Source organism: Ruditapes philippinarum, unplaced genomic scaffold, assembly GCF_026571515.1.
Source record: "Ruditapes philippinarum isolate M1 unplaced genomic scaffold, ASM2657151v2 ctg297_1_1_1_1, whole genome shotgun sequence".
NCBI lineage: Eukaryota > Metazoa > Mollusca > Bivalvia > Venerida > Veneridae > Ruditapes > Ruditapes philippinarum.
In genome coordinates this window covers 400,073-420,570 of record NW_026852181.1, presented here as the reverse complement: position 1 = coordinate 420,570, position 20,498 = coordinate 400,073, and the positions used below count along the sequence as shown (strand labels likewise).

General features: G+C 30.6%; 1 protein-coding gene across 7 annotated transcripts in view; it reads right to left on the bottom strand.

Moving 5' to 3' along the window:
* The window catches only part of LOC132751790 (MAM domain-containing glycosylphosphatidylinositol anchor protein 1-like), a 130,315-nt gene that overhangs the window by 21,581 nt on the left and 88,236 nt on the right, over nt 1-20,498 (bottom strand). For 5 of the 7 annotated variants that reach the window (XM_060742054.1, XM_060742046.1, XM_060742030.1 and 2 more), the window contains exon 2: nt 6,325-7,024. In XM_060742054.1, coding sequence (XP_060598037.1) covers nt 6,325-6,403 — 79 coding nt within the window. In that variant the 5' untranslated portion in view covers nt 6,404-7,024. Of the gene's footprint in view, nt 1-6,324; nt 7,025-7,489; nt 7,635-8,479; nt 8,787-20,498 lie in introns of those variants that run through there. The other 2 variants (XM_060742032.1, XM_060742040.1) reach the window with 2 other exon arrangements.

Here is a 20,498-nt window from a genome sequence, read left to right as displayed (position 1 = left end):
CAACTGTTAGAATTAACCAGAGTTACAATTAGACAACTTCCAAATCTTCAGAAGTACTCATTTAGCAAATGATAATATCTACCAGTCACAAACATACAATAAGCTGTGTTTCATTAGAAATCAAAACACAGTCGCATTTATACGGTTATGATCTACGAAATTTGATCCTGTCCAGAATATGATTTTTGACAATGTGCAATTAATATATCCTAAATCTGAATAGTACTGTAGATCTATCTAACACACGTTTCACGTTTCACTGATTAAAATCGTTAAATAATCCTTTGTTGCATGCTTTAATGGCCTGCATATTCTGTTTTGACACAAGTTTATCCCCATGCAATATAACTTCCGGTGAAAACGGATGTTTACTTTTTGACTAATCAACCAAAAGATATGTCAGACGCGAAAAGCACTCAAGGTTGAAAAAGTCTCTGACTGTCATAGCCACTCTGGTTATAGGCTGATTTGAATGGAACAAAAGAGGCCATTTTATTCTTTAGATAAACAACCTGACGAGAATTTTACTGTTAAGAAGTACTGTTATCTATGTAACAATACAAATTTCTTAATTACGTGGTACAATTGCATTAACAGTAAGAATAACTCCCATTGACCTATGGGAAATTAACATTTCAAAAATATGAAATAACATATCATAATTATTCAAATCTACATGATGTTTATTAAAGCAGACATTCCATTCCATCCATTTCTCTCAATATATTGACAGACATGTAACAATCTATCACTGGCTTGTGCTCATCTTTTTTCAAACAGCAAGAAAGACAATCCAGTCAGTTTTTATTTGCTTTAGTACGGTTCATACGTCTTAATAGTAAAACAAGAGAATTGCAATATAAACATTCCTTATCTGGTGCCAAAGTTATTATGTAAATACAAATCATCAAAAACTATGTCTCAAAAGCGCCATAGAGTTAATGACATTTGCGTGATGAAAAGCTTGTAGGGTTATGCTTTTAACAATGTATTCATTGTTTCTGTGAATTTTCAATTCTTGCTAGACTGAAAATAATATATTTTACTGCAATCGCATAATAAATTTGTTGTTTCCGAGTGTTTTTATATGACATGAAAACATTTATGTTAGACTTCTTTCAATAAAATTTGATGAGTTTCAGTGTTATATAGCAACACTTGAATGCGAGGTATTTGTAATCGTAATGGACATTTTAAGAGACAACAGCCCAGGGGCAATCGTCTAAAGGTATACAAACAACTAAATATTTTATCACATATTGACACATGTTAAACTTCACATTCGTTGTAAAGTGCACATGTTAAACTTCACATTCGTTGTAAAGTGCACTCTATTGACATTGAAATATAACATGACTATATGGGGAAAATAGAAGTTTTAAGGCATTTATTGTGAAAGATTTCATTAAGTACATATGACATAGCATGAATATTGTTTATATGATGTTCGGAGGGAAAATTGCTCGACGTTTTCATACTTTTGCGAACATATAGTACATTTGTAATTCTATATGGCTTTTTGAAATAAACAAAAAAATAAAAGTAGTTGTTTTACTATACTGTACATACTGTATAAGTTTCTTTATTATATCAACGCATAAGATGCAGTCATCACTATTTTATTTATCTGTCAGATAAAATCACTTCTTGTCATATACCAATTTTCACACAAAATCAGAGACTTACATGTGTACTTCAATGGAATGTTAAAACATTTCTTGACACAATTGTATGTAAATACGAACAAAACGAAATGGTATAAAATAGACGAACAAACTGACAAACACACTGACTATCTTATTTTTCTGTTTTGTGATTTTCTAGCTAAAGGTTGTACAAAACCACTGTTTACCACATGTGCTGATGACATTTTGGAATGGCATTTATTGTTCGCACAATAGCTGATGAATAATGTAGCAATAACATATAATCTTTGGCATTCGTTCTTATCCTAAATATATGAACTGTATTGTGACTTAAACTGTACCAATTGTGTGTTACGAACAGGCTATTTCACTTAAATAAGATTAATAGTTAATGCATTTATTTTTCGTCTGTCTTATATTTTATAGATACAACATACATTATCAAAATGCATAATATGTTTTAATGAAAGTCGTCGGAACGTGCGGCGGGGAATGTTTTAACTGTCCTGGTTTCTGAATTCCTCACTACACTGAAGAAGTTATAGGGTTCCGATTTTAATCAGTAAAAAGTCCAACTGATGAATATTTCGAAATAGATTCGGATGAAATAGAATAATATTTATTTTTGTTTTAAATATTACATTCCACAATATTTTATATTTGAAATATAAATTTTCAGAGAAAAGTGTCTAACGAGCTAAGTAAGAGCTAAGTACGAACACCTTGTTAACTTTAAATAAACACTCTATGGCAACATCTTTTATGGAAAAATGGTTTTTCCGCCACACATAGACTTATGAAAATTGTAAGAATATCGTGGCTAGTTGGATAATATAGGTTTTTGGCAAGAATACCGTAGAATTCAATAAACTTACACCGGCGTGACTTTAATTAATATCACCACATCCGGAGCTTACTTAAAACATTACAAATATTAACAAAAATCATCATAATTTGCGATTTGAAGAAGAAACAAAGAAGACAAATTGAAATTTGGTTCTGAAATGTCACGAGATACACAAACAGAATAACTCAGCAGCCATTATTATAGGCAGTCTGGTCAGATTTTAATCAACTTCCTCTGTAGGTGATGGTATTCCTTTTTCAGATTAAGATGAATTATGCTATGCAGACTTAAACGATTTAACAGGCAAATTATTAATATTTAATATTGATTGATATTTAAAAGATGAACTAAGAGTAATGTCTTATGAAATTCTATCAAAATCACGTGTTTTGTGGTGGCAGCACTTTAATGTTTTGTTTTGTTTTTGTTTTTTTAAATTTATTTTGAAAGATTATCAAAAAAACATATGTCTAAAGTTAATTTCAATGAGCAGTCAAAATATTCAGAATGATCAGAAACAATGTATATACTTATATAAAATAACGTTAATTGAAATATTTTGTTGAAAGAAATTCGCAGTAAACGACATAATCGAAATAGAGATTTTGACACCTTATCAGGCGAGAGACACGAGAACAAAGATTTTTTTCATGGATATATATTGGCTTTACAAAAATTCATATCTTCCACGAGTACATATTACAAAAAACATGTGATGTGGGTATTATTTCAGACACTTATTAGTTTTCTGATGAAATTGTCTGAGTCTCAGAAATACGATAATCAAAAAGGCTTGTTACTGGCCCGACCATTTACGCAACAAAGACAAAAGAGATCCAGAATTGATAAATGCATCACAGGAAATTGCTATGGATTGGGGCCGAAGGTTTAGTCTGTCAGCTTTGTCAAGGAATTTAATCTCAGTGGCTGATACATCGCGTCATTTTCCCGTTTATTTCCTTAAATTCACTCGAGTTGTTCACGGGTGTAAATGTGTGATTAGAAAGTTTAATTATCATTATGGCAGTTCTCTGCAATTGAAGATTGTAATCAATAATTTTCTTATTATTTTTTTTTCTGAATAACTAAAGTCTTATTGAAAAAGGGTTTTATTTTCTCAAACAATAAATATTATCACAAACAGCGCTGACTTTTTAAACGTATATTCTCTAGGTTTATATTACGACTTAAAGCTGCATGCCTCCAGATAAGTCAAACTATTTCAATAGAGTCAAACTTGAGAAATATATACAAAGATTTTAGGGAAAATAAAATGATTCATGATTAAAGTAATAATCTACATGTTATGTGCAATTAATGACCGATTTTTCAGTAATTACAATTATATTTCTACTGCGTTACTAACGCAGTAAGGGCTATTTATGCATATTTTGACCACTTTTTGGAAATTTACGTTGGTTGTAAAGTGCCATTTATAATGTGTAAATTTCTTCTTTTTTACTAACATTCACATACATTTTCAAAATTTTCATGACAATAAGCTGGATGCGTGCTGCTTTAAACTAAAAGGCTGAACACAAACGCTTATTGCGTATAATCAGAATTTTCGTGCAATAAGTTTTATGTAAAAATTTTATCTTTAATATGCCATACATTCTTCCTCAGTCAAACAAATCATGCCTGAAGATATTACTAGATATGTCATTATAATTTTACATCACCATACTGTATAATCATTCCACAACTAGACATAGATAAATCAAGCATTAGAGATACACATATGTTTAATAATACGAATCATACAATTTACTATAAAATTGTTATTAATACCACATGATTACATAATTTATTATTTATGATCTATTGTTATCTCCTACGCATTCTTAGCAAACTGAATATATTTGTTTTGAATCATAGATTTAATAAGAGAAGAATTTGAAATACGATATTATATTGATGATTATCAAAGTGTATGCTTTCCATAAGACATCAGGTGACATTTTACAAGTTGCCGGTCATAGTCGTAAAATCACTGTAAAGAATATTTTGTCTAATCCCTTTTTGTGTTCGGCTTTAATTCACAATGTCAATATTATAGTCATTTAAAAACTATCCAGCGTAACTAGTAGGCGCTGACATTATCTCAGGCACGAGTTTGCATGTGAGTGAGTCTCTCGCAGTATTCGAACGCACAGCGGTGAATGGTTTGTGGCTCGAAGTCAGCTAACCCATCAGTTACATTATAAGGAGGTCCCGTTGTGAAATACTTTCATCATTATAATGTCTCAGATTAACAGTAGGAAAATATTTTCATGTAAGAATGCATATTATACATTACACCAGTGTCACAAAATAATTGTTTCAATTCCCCTTCCTGAAATAATAATATCTTAAAAATAGTGTCACTTAAAACTATAAAGACAGGAAATTCTTATTTTTTTACTTTGCTATTGTTGTTATTAGTTTCTTTTTATTTAATTGTTTTTTCTACGAATTAGTAACTTTAAAAGAATGCCATCTAAGAATGACTTTCATCAACTTTTGCTATTATTTTACATTAGTAATAGAATAAAGAAATAAAACCATTCTATAGAGCTCTACCATTTATCTGTTTTCATTTTTATATAGATTTTTGATAATAATGTTATTTTAATTTATAATCAATAATACCGTAAATTAGTTACTGGTATTGAATAAAATAGGACGGCACTGGGAGCGAACGCCCTATCATACAAAGGCAATTCGTTCTCTATTGACCTATTAGCATAAAAAGGATCAAATGTTAAGTATCGATTAATCAATAAACAATAATGGAAGGAATTATGTTTATAGTGCAATTACCCGTCCTTAACATTATTTCTACAAGATTTGTTTTGTCGCGGCGTAATTGCCTTCACCCATGAATCAGTTATAAAAAGCAAGAAAAAATAACGAACATGCCATCCCTAAATGTAACGTGTTACGTTTTCATCATAAAAATAGTTATGCGTTTCTATAATATCTAATGTATATAATTGGTTTAATATAATAATTATAATACTAAAAGGCAACGTTATGTTTTCGTTAAAACAATTTTGAATCGAAACATTCATTTAAATGCAATCCTCTGATCACGGTGATATAATTGATAAAAGTTGCATTACACTATTTGAGAAGTAAATAATCAATCTTAAACTTTCGGCTTTGTGAACAATTGTAAACATTACAAATACTAAAGAAAATGTTTAAGCGATGTTTGTATTTTTGGGTAAATTTTTTAAGTTACAACAATAATGTTAAAGGTACACGTAGTAGCCTCTCAAAAAATTAAATAAATAAATAAAGTTATAAAGAAAAAAATAAAAGTAAAAAATAAAAGTAAAAAAATATATAAAATAAAATAATAAAAGAAAATCAAACACAAATTGAACATATATATTGATTTAACAGTTATTATAAACAAAAAAGAATACTCTTCAATTGAAGACTGTTCTTAATCATACTTTTAATGCTAACTTCAAAATATATTTCAATATTAATACATCAATGTGACAAAATGATAACAAGGTGCTTTATTTTTTATGTTATAATTCTATTTGCTTTGATAATCGTTTACATATTTTTTTTTATTTTTCTTATTTAAGTTTACAAATAATTATATTTTACACACAGAGCAGATGTGATTACGCATTACATATTCTCCATTTTATTCTATATGATTGCCTTATAATAAAATTGGTTATAAAAAACTAAATTGCATTGGCTGTTGCATATACAATAATCATCTCCACAGTATTAGTGGTTGTTTAAAGTTTTAAAGAGCGACTTAATGATACAGAAATACTTTAAAAAAAGAATAATAAAAAAACAACAACAAAAACAATGACTTACCTATGTGTATAGAAATAGACAACAGGAATGTCAAAACAGCGGCCTTTGTCAGCCGGTCCGGTACTGGTATCCTTCCCATAATCGTGAGTCACGAAGTTCCATAAAAATATATCCACATTATCTATTAATAAGTCTCCGAATTTCAAAAATTTCGTTTACATAATATTAACACAAGACTATCGTATATTCAGAAATAATTTCCAATAACTATCTATAAATATATAGAACACTTTAATTTAATCCGTTCATTCCAGCTATGTGCATGCCATTTTAGACTTTTCACTGATATTTTCCAAAGCGTTTTCGGTTAGATTTGCTTAAGCATATTTTTATAATACTTGTGTTTTGGCAAGATAACCGAATTCGCTTCTCAGCGCATTAGGAAGCAATACAACTGACAAAATCCAATAGAATATCGGCCGCAACCACTTTTTCTCAAACTGGTATCCGAGTCGGTTATTTTCTCTGATCTGTGTACGGTTTTATTCCATTTATTTTTCACTAATTACCACTTTAAATCCAGCAGGTTAGGTAAAATACAACAAATACCTTCTGACGGCTGAGCAAAATATGTTTTCTCGGCAACAACAGCTGTTGATGCAGTTTTCTTATAAAATGCCTTTTGTCTATATCTTAGTCAATACCTTTGTTATTCGCTGCTCATCTGAACTTAATGGTAAATACTTGGATCAAAGATAGTCTGAAAATAGAGAAATATGTAAGAGTAATTAAACATCAAAACAATCGGTTTACTGCTGCAGTAATTGAATAAGTTAACTTTACCGCTTTCTTTATACCCGCTAAAACGTTTCCTAAAAACAATAAGAAATGCTTTTATATAATTTGCAAAACATATGAAACCAAATTTTACAGATATATTTTTAATTATCCAATGTATATTGATACTCGTAACATGCTGCGTTCTGCACAGACACATGTTAGCAACAAAAATCTATGTTTATGTAAAGGTGAAAAGTATTTTTAACACAAATAGCCAATGTGTTTATAATTCATTATCAAGCAGGAATCATGTGACATTCAGAGTAAACTATGTTTTGCCAACTTCTTTGAACAGAAATGAAAATTTGACCTGAATTATTATTGTCGACAAATGCACCACCAGACAAAAAATTTCTTATAGATTTGATAGTAATAAAACATTTACTCTTCCAATTTCTAGAACAATGGACATAAATATTGTTCTTGAGGCTGAAAATAAATTCCTGTCAATGGTATGGCACAAACGCATTATTTTTCGCCAATTTAACTCGGCTCAATACATAACCCCGTCTCTCTATTATACATAATGCTTTTAGTCACTTGGCACATTTGAGAATATTTTTTGCATTCCTTTAGTGTCTGATCTAGCATTACATCTGGTATGTCCTATATAACGCGGGAAATTATGAGAACAAGCGCCATTATTGTAATAATCTAGATTTATATTTTGTCATTCTCCAACCTAGAATGTTGGCACAGTATTATTCTACGTAATCAATTCATTCATATACATCACGTTAATGTCATTTATTTTACATTGAAATCTCAACATGTAACTTAAATATATTCATAATCGAGGAAAAAATCCTGCTTTCAAATGATTAAAAGTTGAAAAAAAATGTCAAAGAAGTAAAATTTCATACCAAGAAATTTTTGAAAGACAAATATCAAAATTTACACCACAGAATCACTTACAATTTATAATAAAAAAGTACTTAAAACGAAACGTCCGAATAAAATATTAATGTAAAAAAGGGAAACTCAAAAAGGTAATCCAATTTTTTTTAATTTATATCGTTTTTATATTTTTTTAAACTAGATTGGATGAATCGTTTTTGATGTTGCACTAATCTTTTGAATTAAAAAAATGCCCGGCATGTAATTAAGTTATTAAATTAAATTGATAATTAAATGGCTGAAAAATAGGAAGGGCTTCCCAATAATTTGAAAATGATCACTATTAAATACAAAAATAAAGCTTAATGTTCCCATTAATTAACAAAAGTGCTATCACATAAAAAGGCTATATGTTTTACTCGTAATTTCAATGAAATTACACTATATATCAGCAGGTATCAATTTAAACTAAATATTTTCTTTTACATTTAAGAAAATTAAACATAATTATTTCATCAAAATTCAATTCTAATCAAACCTTTCTTGTATTCCTTTATTTATTTGCCTAAAGTATATTTATATCACTATGATTCACCATTAAAAGTTAATGCTACAAAAGTCCTTTTACAAATTTCACTTCTCTTTGTGTGTTTTCTTTTTCAATTAACAATCCTTTCACAATCTCAATTAACCGTTAGACATGCAATAAAGCTGAATCAATATTTGATCTACGTCAGTCTATTTACTATTGAAACTTATCCGAAACATTCTCGCGAACAAATTGCCGCGTAGTAATATCTAAGTCATCTGAACAATACACTAATCAGATAACCGTAGAACGCTTCAGTAAGCTGAGCATCAGTACAATAAGAAATATTTTTTATTTCACTGGAACACACAGTAAGGTTCGTTTACAAGTGTATCAGATCTCGCTAAAAATAAATTGGCTTCTTCCTGTCTTTGTGCGCGTTGTTTTATTTTTTACCAGCGTTATTGGCATTATCGTAAATTTATGATTGTAATGATTGATCTGCGCCTTGTGTGACATGTATGAATCACAGTATAATAATAAATCATAAAACCATGGCCTTTGAAAACATTAAAACTCTGACTTTATTGATTTATAACTGTCATAGTTATCTAATATTTCATTATGTCATAATTCGTATCATATCATATATGCATCTTTGGCTACTAGTTACAAACAAAACTATAGGCCATTTTTTTTAAAAAAAGAAGGTTAATGTATTTATTTTTAGTTGAAATGTTGAAAATGATACTTGAAAAACGTCGTATTACATGTGAAGAAGTTTGTTTTGTGAAATACAAATGTCGCATAATACAGGTATTCATCAAAGTTTTATGCAATGAAAATATTATTATTTCCGCATCAGTTAATCTATAAGAACCTAATTTGTTGTAGCCGATACATCAAGGTTTAACATTGTAGACTAATGTTTCCACTGTCAATATTTTAAAAATGTAAGATCAACATTAGTTTAAAAGATTTAATTTGAAAACCAAATACTATAATTGAAAATTACAGATAACTAACTAACCGTAAACGACATGATTATATGATTTCTTTAACCCTTATCTATCATCTTGAATAAAAACATCCGATGTCATTTGTATAACGTCAGATTTAACGTATATAAAATCACAATAATGTTTAAATAAAAAATGCCGTGAACTGTTCGTTTTAATTAAATTTTATTTTCAATATTAAACACACATTTTGAACATGTTGTCTAATAATAACATCATACGAAATGATTTCTACATTATGTAGTACTATATTTAAAAACTTAACTTTTTATAAGAAGACTGAGATTGCTCTGTCGTTATACTTATGAATAAATAGTAAATCACAAGAGTAAGAAAGAGCATAATTTGGTAGAACATGATTAAGTTAGCATACACGGAAGAGCATGATTAAGTAAGAATGCCCAGAAGAGCATTATTATGTAAGCATACGTGTAAGACCATGAATAAGTGAGCATACATGGAAAAGCATGAGACAGTTAGCATAAACGGAAGAGCATGCTTAATTATATACGTATAAGTATATAAGTATAAAACGGAAGAGCATGACTAAGCATATATGGCAGAGCATGAATTAGAAAGTAAAAAGTAAAAATTGCATTTTATAGTCTAAGTTTCATGCTTACGCACGTTCACCGACTTTACAGCTATTACCCCTGGTCATCGGGCTACTGGTATCTATCTATCAATATCCCTAGGGAGTCTTTTAACTCCGCTTAGTGCAGCCAACACTTTGGCGCAACGGAATTATTCCACCCTCGCAGTTACCCATTTACACATGGGTGAAGTGAAGCAATCGCAGGTAAATTTGTTGCTCACGGAAATTAGCAGTGCCCCTGGTGGGGTTCGAATCCAGGACCTTTTGATCCCTAAGCGCGCGTCCTACCACTGGACTACTGCTCCTACTAAAGTATACACAGAAGAGCACGACTAAGTAATCATACACGGAACAGCATAATTATGTATGCATACACGGAATATCATGATTATTTTAGCATACATGGCAGAGCATGATTAAGCGAGCATTCATGGAAGAGCATGAATAAGTTAGCATACACGGAAGACAGGAGTAAGTAGGCATACATGGAAGAGCATGATTAAAACAACATGCAAGGAAGAGTAGGATAAGTATCCATATACGGAAGAGCATGATTAAGTAAGCAGTTTGCAGTCAGTGTGAAAACAAATATACCCAATAGATATAATAAAATCAGCTGACAATTTCAACAGGTCAATTTGCAACACATATTAAAAATTTTAAACATTGATTTAACATTGTATCTGATTTAAATTTCTTTTTGTTACAATAATTTCAGCTTTCACTGTTTTATGTAGTATACAAATTAGTAATACTATTACTTTATATCTTATATAGCATTTATTCTTACAAATGTCTTTGCTAATAGTTAAACATAATGACTTATTAAATATCAAAATCATCATAATAATGAAAGTTTAAAACAAATCTTTAAAGATAATGTATTTAAATTGTTTGTTTAAACAATTACATCATAATATACTTTGAAATGTATATGCTATTTCATTTTAGGCAAAATATGTATCTAATATTACCAAAAGAATACCCCTTCGCTAAACAACAAACAATATCATAACGATTTACTTTGAAATGTATATACTATTTCATTTTAGACAAAAACATCTATCTAATATAACCAAATAAATATCCATTCACTAAATAACTCAAATGGGAATTCAACAATTCGGAGTTTAGTCGATATGGGAATTCAACAACTCGGAGTTTGGTCGACATTCTTGACTTTATTGCTCTTGACAATGCTTAATACTTCTTTAGTTTCTTTTTCATTCCGATGGGAATAATGTAAGACAATGGCATTGGTGTCCTATGTAACATTAGCAAATGATTACCTCAAAACATAATATGTGATTTCCCATGTGTGACTGTAAGAAAGTCGCTGTCCGCTTTAAGTTGAATGATGTCACGTCATAGATAAGTCGTTATCATTAGTTATACCTGAACAAGGATTGATACATGCAATGATGTGATCACGAAATAGTTCAATATGTTAGTATAAGTAATAGTAAAAAAGACATTTACCATCTATATAACCATACAAGGCTAGCCACGTAAAATAAACCATGCTACCAAAGAAGACAACATAACATTTATTTATAAAACACATTTTCAACAGAAAGGTCCCCAAACTATGATACAATAGTTAAATGGTATACAATTAAATGGTAGAAAACAATATACGGAATGATAACTTATCTTAACATTTTGCAAGGTCTTTAAGTTCAAACATAATGTGACGAATAACCGTACTCCTATAAAGCTTAGAGTTATGTGTCTCATAAATATAAAGTCTCATTCCATTATATAGATTTCCGATAACAAAGAACAAGTTTGTATTTTTCCTCTAATTACTAAATTAATGATTCACCATTTTTGCCTCTGGGAATCTGTCGCATGTCATGGTTTGATCTGCTTACTTTCCACTCGGCAATAATGCATCATTACTCCGGATTGTTTTTTCAATGTATGAAGCACAATTATAGAATTCTTTTGTGACTCACATATGTTAAAGTTGAACAGCTGTTGAACAATTAGTGAAAGGGACTGTTTTAACAATCTGGAAAAAGGAGCAGATCCCTCTGAAGCATTAAAGTCAATAACACTATACCAATATTGCAGACTTGTCTTTTTATGAGAGATAATGTAAACGTGAAACATCTCTTACGCCCCCTAGCACCGGCTTATCTGTATACATTCTTCAACACTAAATGTGCATGAATCAATGACGAGATCCAAAGGACTAAAATAATATTGCACTGACGTGAACTACATGCCAATATTCTACAACTGCCACACAGCACTTTGACACATACTGTTGTGAAATATAAAATCGCTTTACAGGGAGTTCCTTTTGAAGCAATGCGAACACTGAGTTTATATGCAAAGTAAGCCTCCAAAACAATTCAACCATTCATAAAAGTATTTTTCTACATGTATGTAAGTGACAATATAGCTATCTGAGCAAATGATATCTATTGACATTCAAATTATGTAATTTCCGTAACGTAGATTACTTGATACACATGTATGGTCTCTGATGGACTGATGGAGAATCTTACTGAGTAATGCAAATTGATTCCTGTTTATAATATACTGAAATTTATAGTTACACTTAGATTACAAGTTTGAGCGATGCATGTTTGGTCACACAATTAGTTCTAATGTGTCCAGCTGATTGAATTGTCGTTTCAGTATTACACAGACAAAGTGCTTATTATTTATTTTACTTCTTAACAAAAAATTCTTCTTATATGAAACATGAAGGGCACATGCATAGACCATAAAAAACATTGAAATTGAGTGTATATATATATTAAATATTTTATTCAAGTTCTAAGCAAATGGTAAATAAATTGTGATCTTGTTCAATCAATCATATGTATTACATTTGAAATACTGTGAATCAACAATTATAATTATGTCAATTTTTATTAAATTTAAACCATAGTAGCATTGTTTGAATATTAAACTTTATAATAAAATTCATGTTCAATATTTTTCCGTTCAAATGAAGTTTGTTCTGTTATATAAAAATAGTAAAACATTTTTATTCCCGAATTCCAATTTAAAGAACGAATTTCTAAGTTCATGCTCACAATTGCAAGCTTTTTGTAACTTACAAAAAATACAGACAACTACCTAGTAATCAAAGTGTACCCTTCAAATAAAGAATCGTGGATTAGAGTCAAAATGGATAGTGAAGTTAGCAAAAAAAATTAATTGCATGATATTATCATTATATTTATATTCTGAAGGAGTATATATTATATAGATTTTTTTTAATATGTGAGTCGTTAATTGTGCTTTAACAATATTTATTGCCTTTCGGTATATTGGGAACGAGCCAATACATCATTACAAATACATCTCGGATGCACTGTAGCATATTAACACAAAATAGATAAACTGTTAACTTGAACATTACTTGAACATTACCAGTGTTCAGGTAAAAATATTAAACGAGCTAAATGAAAAGCGGCCTAGACTAATGCATGCTTTACTTATGGTGATAAAAACTAAAACGTCTAAACCGAAAGCAATGTTTGGAATTCGGGCGTCTTCACTTGTAAATTAGACACATGCATGTTGTTACATAGAAAAGTGTTTGGATGCGAGGAGACGCTTATAAATGTTTATACATACACAGTTAGTTGATAATGCAGATCTATAACACGAACCAACTAATATTTATTTCTCTTTTCCTATTACGAATAACATGCGCAGATTGCTTCAAAACAAAAATGTTTACAATAGATCGGCCAATTTAACTAATCAATATTGAACACTCAATGCTAACTAGATTTATCGTTTTGCATGGGCACTCCGGGATCATTGGCTAATTTTCTTTAAGCACTGAATAGTTTATAATGATCTAGCCTGTGCTAGTGGATTTAGAAAGTTTTTGTACATTTTATTATCTCTGATGATACAGAGTCTATGATCTTCTCTAATTTATGTTACTTTTATTGTTTTAATGGATCTTAACGGAAAGATAATATTATTATGGATATCCATAAAATACAACTATCAGACATTTAAAAAACAACACATAACAAACAACATCATCATTTCCATAAATGCTGGTCAAAAGTTTCAACTTTATCATATTATAATAAATAGTTTTTGATCGCTTAATTTGCATTTGCTGTATTCTACCAAATAATGTTGCCATATATCATTAAATAAATTGTATACTTCTAACTTCATAAATGGTTTTGAATATCCTCAGTATGCCAAATGTAATCAATTTTCAAAATGTATAAAGCTATATATCTGGTACCAATAGTAATTTTGGAAAAAAATATATCCAAACTTCCTGCATGAATGTAATATGGCTGTTCATTTGTTTAAAAGCCAAAGGCGCATTAACAAAATCTTTGCAGCCGAATATTTTAATCCAAACAGTTAATTCTGTTTACGTATAATTTTCATGCGTGTTAAATACCAGATATCCTATATTGCGTCTCCTTTGAACATAGACTATACGATTACTGAAACAAAACAAATTTACCACTCATAAATTTCATAACATGTTTATCATAATTTTAATTCCGCACTAAATTCAGTTTACAATTAATCAAAAAAAGTCAATGACTGTAAACCTTAAATAACTGTGCGTATTTCAGTTTCTGTAATTGATAATTACCCCCATTTTACCGCTATTTCCTCAACACATTATTAGCATTTTTTTCTATTTAAATTGAAAATTAGATATCTTCCAGTGCAAACTGAAATTAGTTACATGTTCCGTTTGAATGTGCAGGGTATAACAGGGGCATTTATGTCTTATCGATGTATCTTATAAAGAAGACGACCAAGATTAAAGACTGTACTGCCCTCGAACATACATCTTTAGGTTTGAAAACTACGAATGTCTGAAAAAACATTAAGCCACTGAGGTGATTTGTTTATATAATGCTTATGCATTTCTAGATGTAACATCAAAATGTTTTGCCTTAAACGACGGTAAATATTGTCACTCTCAAAACTCTGTATAAGGTGGTTATCCATCGGAAGAAATAACACAATAATGAAAGTTGCAGAGACTCTGTTTGATCGTGTCTTGATCGGCTGTTTCAAAATTCTAAATTTTACCAGTTCATGTTAAATGTTGAAAATAAGAATCTCCAAAGAAAGCCCAACACGGCAAAATTGAAAATATTGCAGGATAGGTTTGATTGAGCCTGTTCATGGACGGTACTGTCAAGTGCAAATTACCGTCCACGCACCCTAGCACCGGCTTAAGCAGAACTCAACATTTAACATGAACTGGTACATGAATTGGAAGTCAATATACTATAATGTACATTGTTTACTTTTTGCAACTTTCTTCATGTGATAAACATCTTTTAAACCATTATTTATTGTTTAATCCTCTTTTGCTTTTATGCATTTCTGGGGAAAGATGTTACTTCATGTTGTTGTTTTGTTCTAATTAGTAATTTGCCTGGATATGCAAATCAAATCACTTGAGCGTGTTTCAATAATGCTTCTTCCGGTTGAAACGTACTCTTGAATTAATGTAAAATGAAGTCTTTTCTACTGTGTGATTTATGTGAACTCTTCAAATGCCACATGTCGGCGGATGTGCATTGTCCAACGCCATCAGATTTGTCCCTTATAGTAATTAATATATATGTATATTAGGTAAGCTAATTTCCCTAATTCATACGTTTGTACTTAATTGATGAACCTTGTTTACTTATGTATAAGGTGTCCGTAATCCACACCGACAATAAAGTTTTTGTGTTCTGTAATGATGTCAATAATAACATTTAAAGAAATCATTTAGAATAGCCTATCACTACAGACGTTAGATAATAACATTTTAAATAGTGCGTCAATTCTTCGTTTTATCTGTTATACAATTCAGACATTGGTATTAGTAGAAATTGATTACCTCAAAACAACATAAGACAGGTGATTTCCCACGTGTTTCTTTAAGAAAGTCGTTGTCCAAGAGTTGAATGATATCATGTCATTTTTAAGTGTTTGTCATTAATTATACCTGGATTGGTTTGTTTGTTTGTTTGTTTGTTTTGGGTTTTACGTCACATCGACACAGAATAGGTCATATCGCGACGTTCCAGCTTTACTGGTGGAGGAAGACCTCAGGTGCCCTTCCGTGCATTATTTCAGGCAACCTGGATTGGTAATGACATTAGCTAGATTACAAACATAACTCATTTTATTACATTTTTTGTCTATTATCGCTATTCGATTTGTCTGATAATAACAACTTTATTATTACGGCAAAAGGCATTTAAGACATACCGATTTAGCCAAATAAACTGTATAAACTGTAATAAATAAGTATGCTGTGTGCCATACAAACAAATGAAAAAATTGATACTATGGCTATTTCAACTTAAATGTGCATAATAATTTTGCATAATTAAAATACAAGAAGAACTTAGAGCAAATTATCCGAACATCTGTTCTACTTATTTCTTTGATAATACTAAAGTGGTAAAATCGGCTACTGCATTAGTTAATAATCAATTTTACTTGTTGTAATATATCCTCTATGTCTAGTAAGGCTAACATAATACAACAATTGATTTCTATTGATATCCCAATTATGTAAATTCTATTACGTAGATTACTTAATACACATTAATGGTCTCTTATGGAGAATCTGACACCGGAATAATGCAAATTAACTACTGTCTAGAAAATACTGTTATCTACACACATAAGTAACCACCATTTTGAGAGACGATTCCACGCCCACACAATCTTTGTGATTATAGCAGCTTATACAACTGTAGTGTATTTGGTAATACCTGAGCAAAAATTTAGATTTTGTACAGCATTTTTGTTTCACTTTGATATTTACTGATACTGTATTAAATTAAAAGTCGACTAAAATTGTTCAAGCATAGTAAGCAAACAAGGTCTTCTTTTCACAAATACAGTTAAATCGTGTTGATGATGTTTTTTTTAACCTCTATATATATTCCAGTTATAGTGCGACGTGTTCACATAGATTATGACATACAAGTTTTGTTTAAACTGTAGTAATAATTGGACGTTTCCCTCACAATGAATATACAATATCCATAAATACGATATTAGTTTGAAATTTCCTAACGTGATAGAAAAAAAACAAGGTAATCATCACATTTGATGAATGTTTATCAACATTCAATCGTGGCTCTGTCAAAGATAGTTCGTTTCCATGTTTGATTATATTTCGTTAAGAAAATATTATTTCTCTCAATATTTACAATGCTGTCTGAATATGTAAATTTAATTACTTATGTTACTTACGTTTTATTGGTCTTTTATGGTGAAATAGACACTTGAATAAATGCAAATAAACTCCTGTCTGGTACAAAATGTGATTTGTTTGTACGATTTAATTGCCTTTCAATGACACTTGCGCTTGCGCATGAAGGCCTGATATAAATCTCTAAAAGGGATGTTGGGTAAAAGCTTTTTATTTGTGATCAATGCAAGTTACCGCCTACGCGCCTACCACGGCCTTTCAACCACTTTTATACATGACAATGATGTAAATTGGAATTTAGAAACATACACATACGGGACAGTTCAAGGATGTGACTTCAATGTGACATATTTTGACATTCAATAAAAATAGCATATGGTTGACAAGTAAAAGAGTGCGCTTGCGCGCTTGCTCTAGACGATGTAAACAGTAGGAGGATCATAACACAACGGATTAAATACATGGGATCAGAGGGAAAGAAGCATGAATATCAGAAGTCGGAAGTTAGAGCTTCTCAAAATATAAGAATCTGAAATAACCACAAACACAAATTACTGCCCAGTCACAGATTATTATTAGTTTACCCAACAGCATAATGGCATTGTGATGTCCATCTGTGAACAACACATTAAAACCTGTGAATAAAAGGTCTCCAAAGTGAGAGACTATACTTGACTTTTAGAGACAAGTGATCTTCATTTGGAAGTTATTTTGTTCTATTAAATTAATAGAGGGTTGTGGTTGAATGACCTTTATTTAAAGCTATCTTATTTGGATGTGGTCTTTAACGCTGGTTTGACTGGAATATGAGAAGCACTATAAAAATATATCCTGTGATTATGTCGTAAATGGATATAATATTGTAGATGTTATGTCAACATGATGGAATTGTAAAAGTACTTGTTGGGAACAAGTAAATAGTGCTTAAATAGCTAAACTGTTGAATAAATTTATTGTTAAATTTTCAAAATAAAGTTTAAGTCAATGCTTATTTTTTTTATCAGAATAAGCATTAAAAGCAGCAACTAGATCAGATCTAAACACCTTTTTCAATGATGCTAATTTAGATTTAAAAATGAAACTGGCACTTTTTGATAATATTGTTGTTCCCATTTTCCTATACGTTACATGTATGGAGGTGTTGTTATTTATAATAGGAAAGATATGAATGTTCATCAACTAAGATCTGTAAGGAAATTTAAGGGGTTAAGCAACAAATATTACAGTTATCGGCGAGTGTGAAAGAAGATACCCTGAACGAAGATACCCCCTGTTAGTCATTATATTTAAAAGAACAGATATACTAGTAGTACAACAGTTGCTGAATGGGTTTTTAAAGTATATAAATCATTGTAAAACATGTTGTATAAACGTAAAATAATAGTAATATCATAATAATGGTGTTACCATATTTTCATGTTGTATCATATGTTATTTCAAATGACATTGATTGAAAAATGTAAGTTGTCCCTTATAAAGTTGGTTTGAGTTAATTATACGATAATTGTTGTAAATGTTCAACTTTCTGCTCCATGTTTTCTGACAGCACATTAATCTTAAAGTATGTAAAGAATGAAAATAACAAGAGGAAATAAAATAATTATTCCAGGCCATTTAGCAAATTACGCTGTATTTACACAATGGTAATGAAGCATAGTTATTGCTTAATTGTTTTATCTTCAGGATACTGGAACATTTATTTCATACAATATAAAATAATTACTGTTTAAAAACATAACATTTATGTTGTTTATACATCACTAAATATAGAATCAAATGTTATTTGTCCAACAATTTGGTGCCATACATCGTCTTTATAACCTCTGACCCTTGTCAAAATTCCATTTTATTTAGTTTTGCCTATTGTTTTCTCGTTAAGGGGCACGCATTTCTTCCATGGAGACAATATACAGCTTGTCATGGAATGGCAATAACGTGTGATATTGAAGATTCCATGAGAACCGCCATTTAAACACAACTGCTCTGAGGATGTTTCAAAATAATCAGTTCATGTTAAATGTCGAATTCTGCTTAGCTCGATGCTAGAAGGGCGTGGACGATACCTTGCAATTACCACTACCGTCGATGAACAGGCACAATTAAACCGAGCCTGTAACAATTTCAATTTTACCGTATTGAGCTTTCTTTAGGGCTACTGTTTGTTTCTATTTACTTAACAGCTTAAAACTGAAACAATTTAAATGTATTTTCATGCCTTATTGAAATACAGGGCGAGCCTCATACACATGTACCCTTATTAACAGATTGATGTTATTATGCTCTGTAACACCGCACTTTGGGGTCAAACGCACTTTGGGGTCAAAATCGAGAATTTGACCCCAAAGTTCGTTAATATGCTACATATCAACGCACTTTGGGTTCCAGACGTCTAAAGGTGTAATCTGAGTTCTGCTTAAATACTGAGAACTGACTTATTTTCGATCTTCGACATTGAAATATTTGAGGTGGAGTTCAAGATGGCGGTCAATACTTTGATGATGCTTAAGTGATAAAAGTTTCATTAATTTTACCACTTAAAATATCCAATAATAATAATAATTTGTTCATATAACAAAATTACGGTGGCATAAAAGTGACATTTGCATTTATTTTTATTTAAGTTTTGCATACATATTTTTTTTCAGTTTTGCATTCATATTTTTTTTTTTGAGCTTTGCATTCATATTTTATTAAAGTTTTTCGTACATTTTTTATTTTGGTTTTTCGTACATATTTTAGCCAATCAAAACAGCCTTCACATCTCATAACAGCCCATAGTTGAGTATAAAACTAGCACAGTAGTTTGGTCACATTTCGGCCCATTTTTTGGAATCGGCCCAGTCGTTTTTGGCCGCGCAAGTCTGGTTTCGGCCGACCTTTTTCGGCCCATTTTTTAAATCATATGTATTTAATATAACTAGTGTATTTTTTTAAAATTATTATCTACTATTATATTAGTGTCTATTTGGAAAGGGCTGTTGATTGGTGAATGAATATGCACCACTCAACCCCACCCCCTGAGTATAGCGGGGGGAGGGGCATTGACTTTAAACCAAGCCGACCACTGGTAAAATCTTCGCCCTGCGGGGGATATTCAGATAATAACATTCCTGCCTTATGCCCCGGAAAGCGCAGACATCAAACGATTCTTTTTTAACCCGCACTCCCCCTGGGTCAAGGGAGGTGGTTACAAATGACTGGTGTATTACAATAATGCCCAATAAA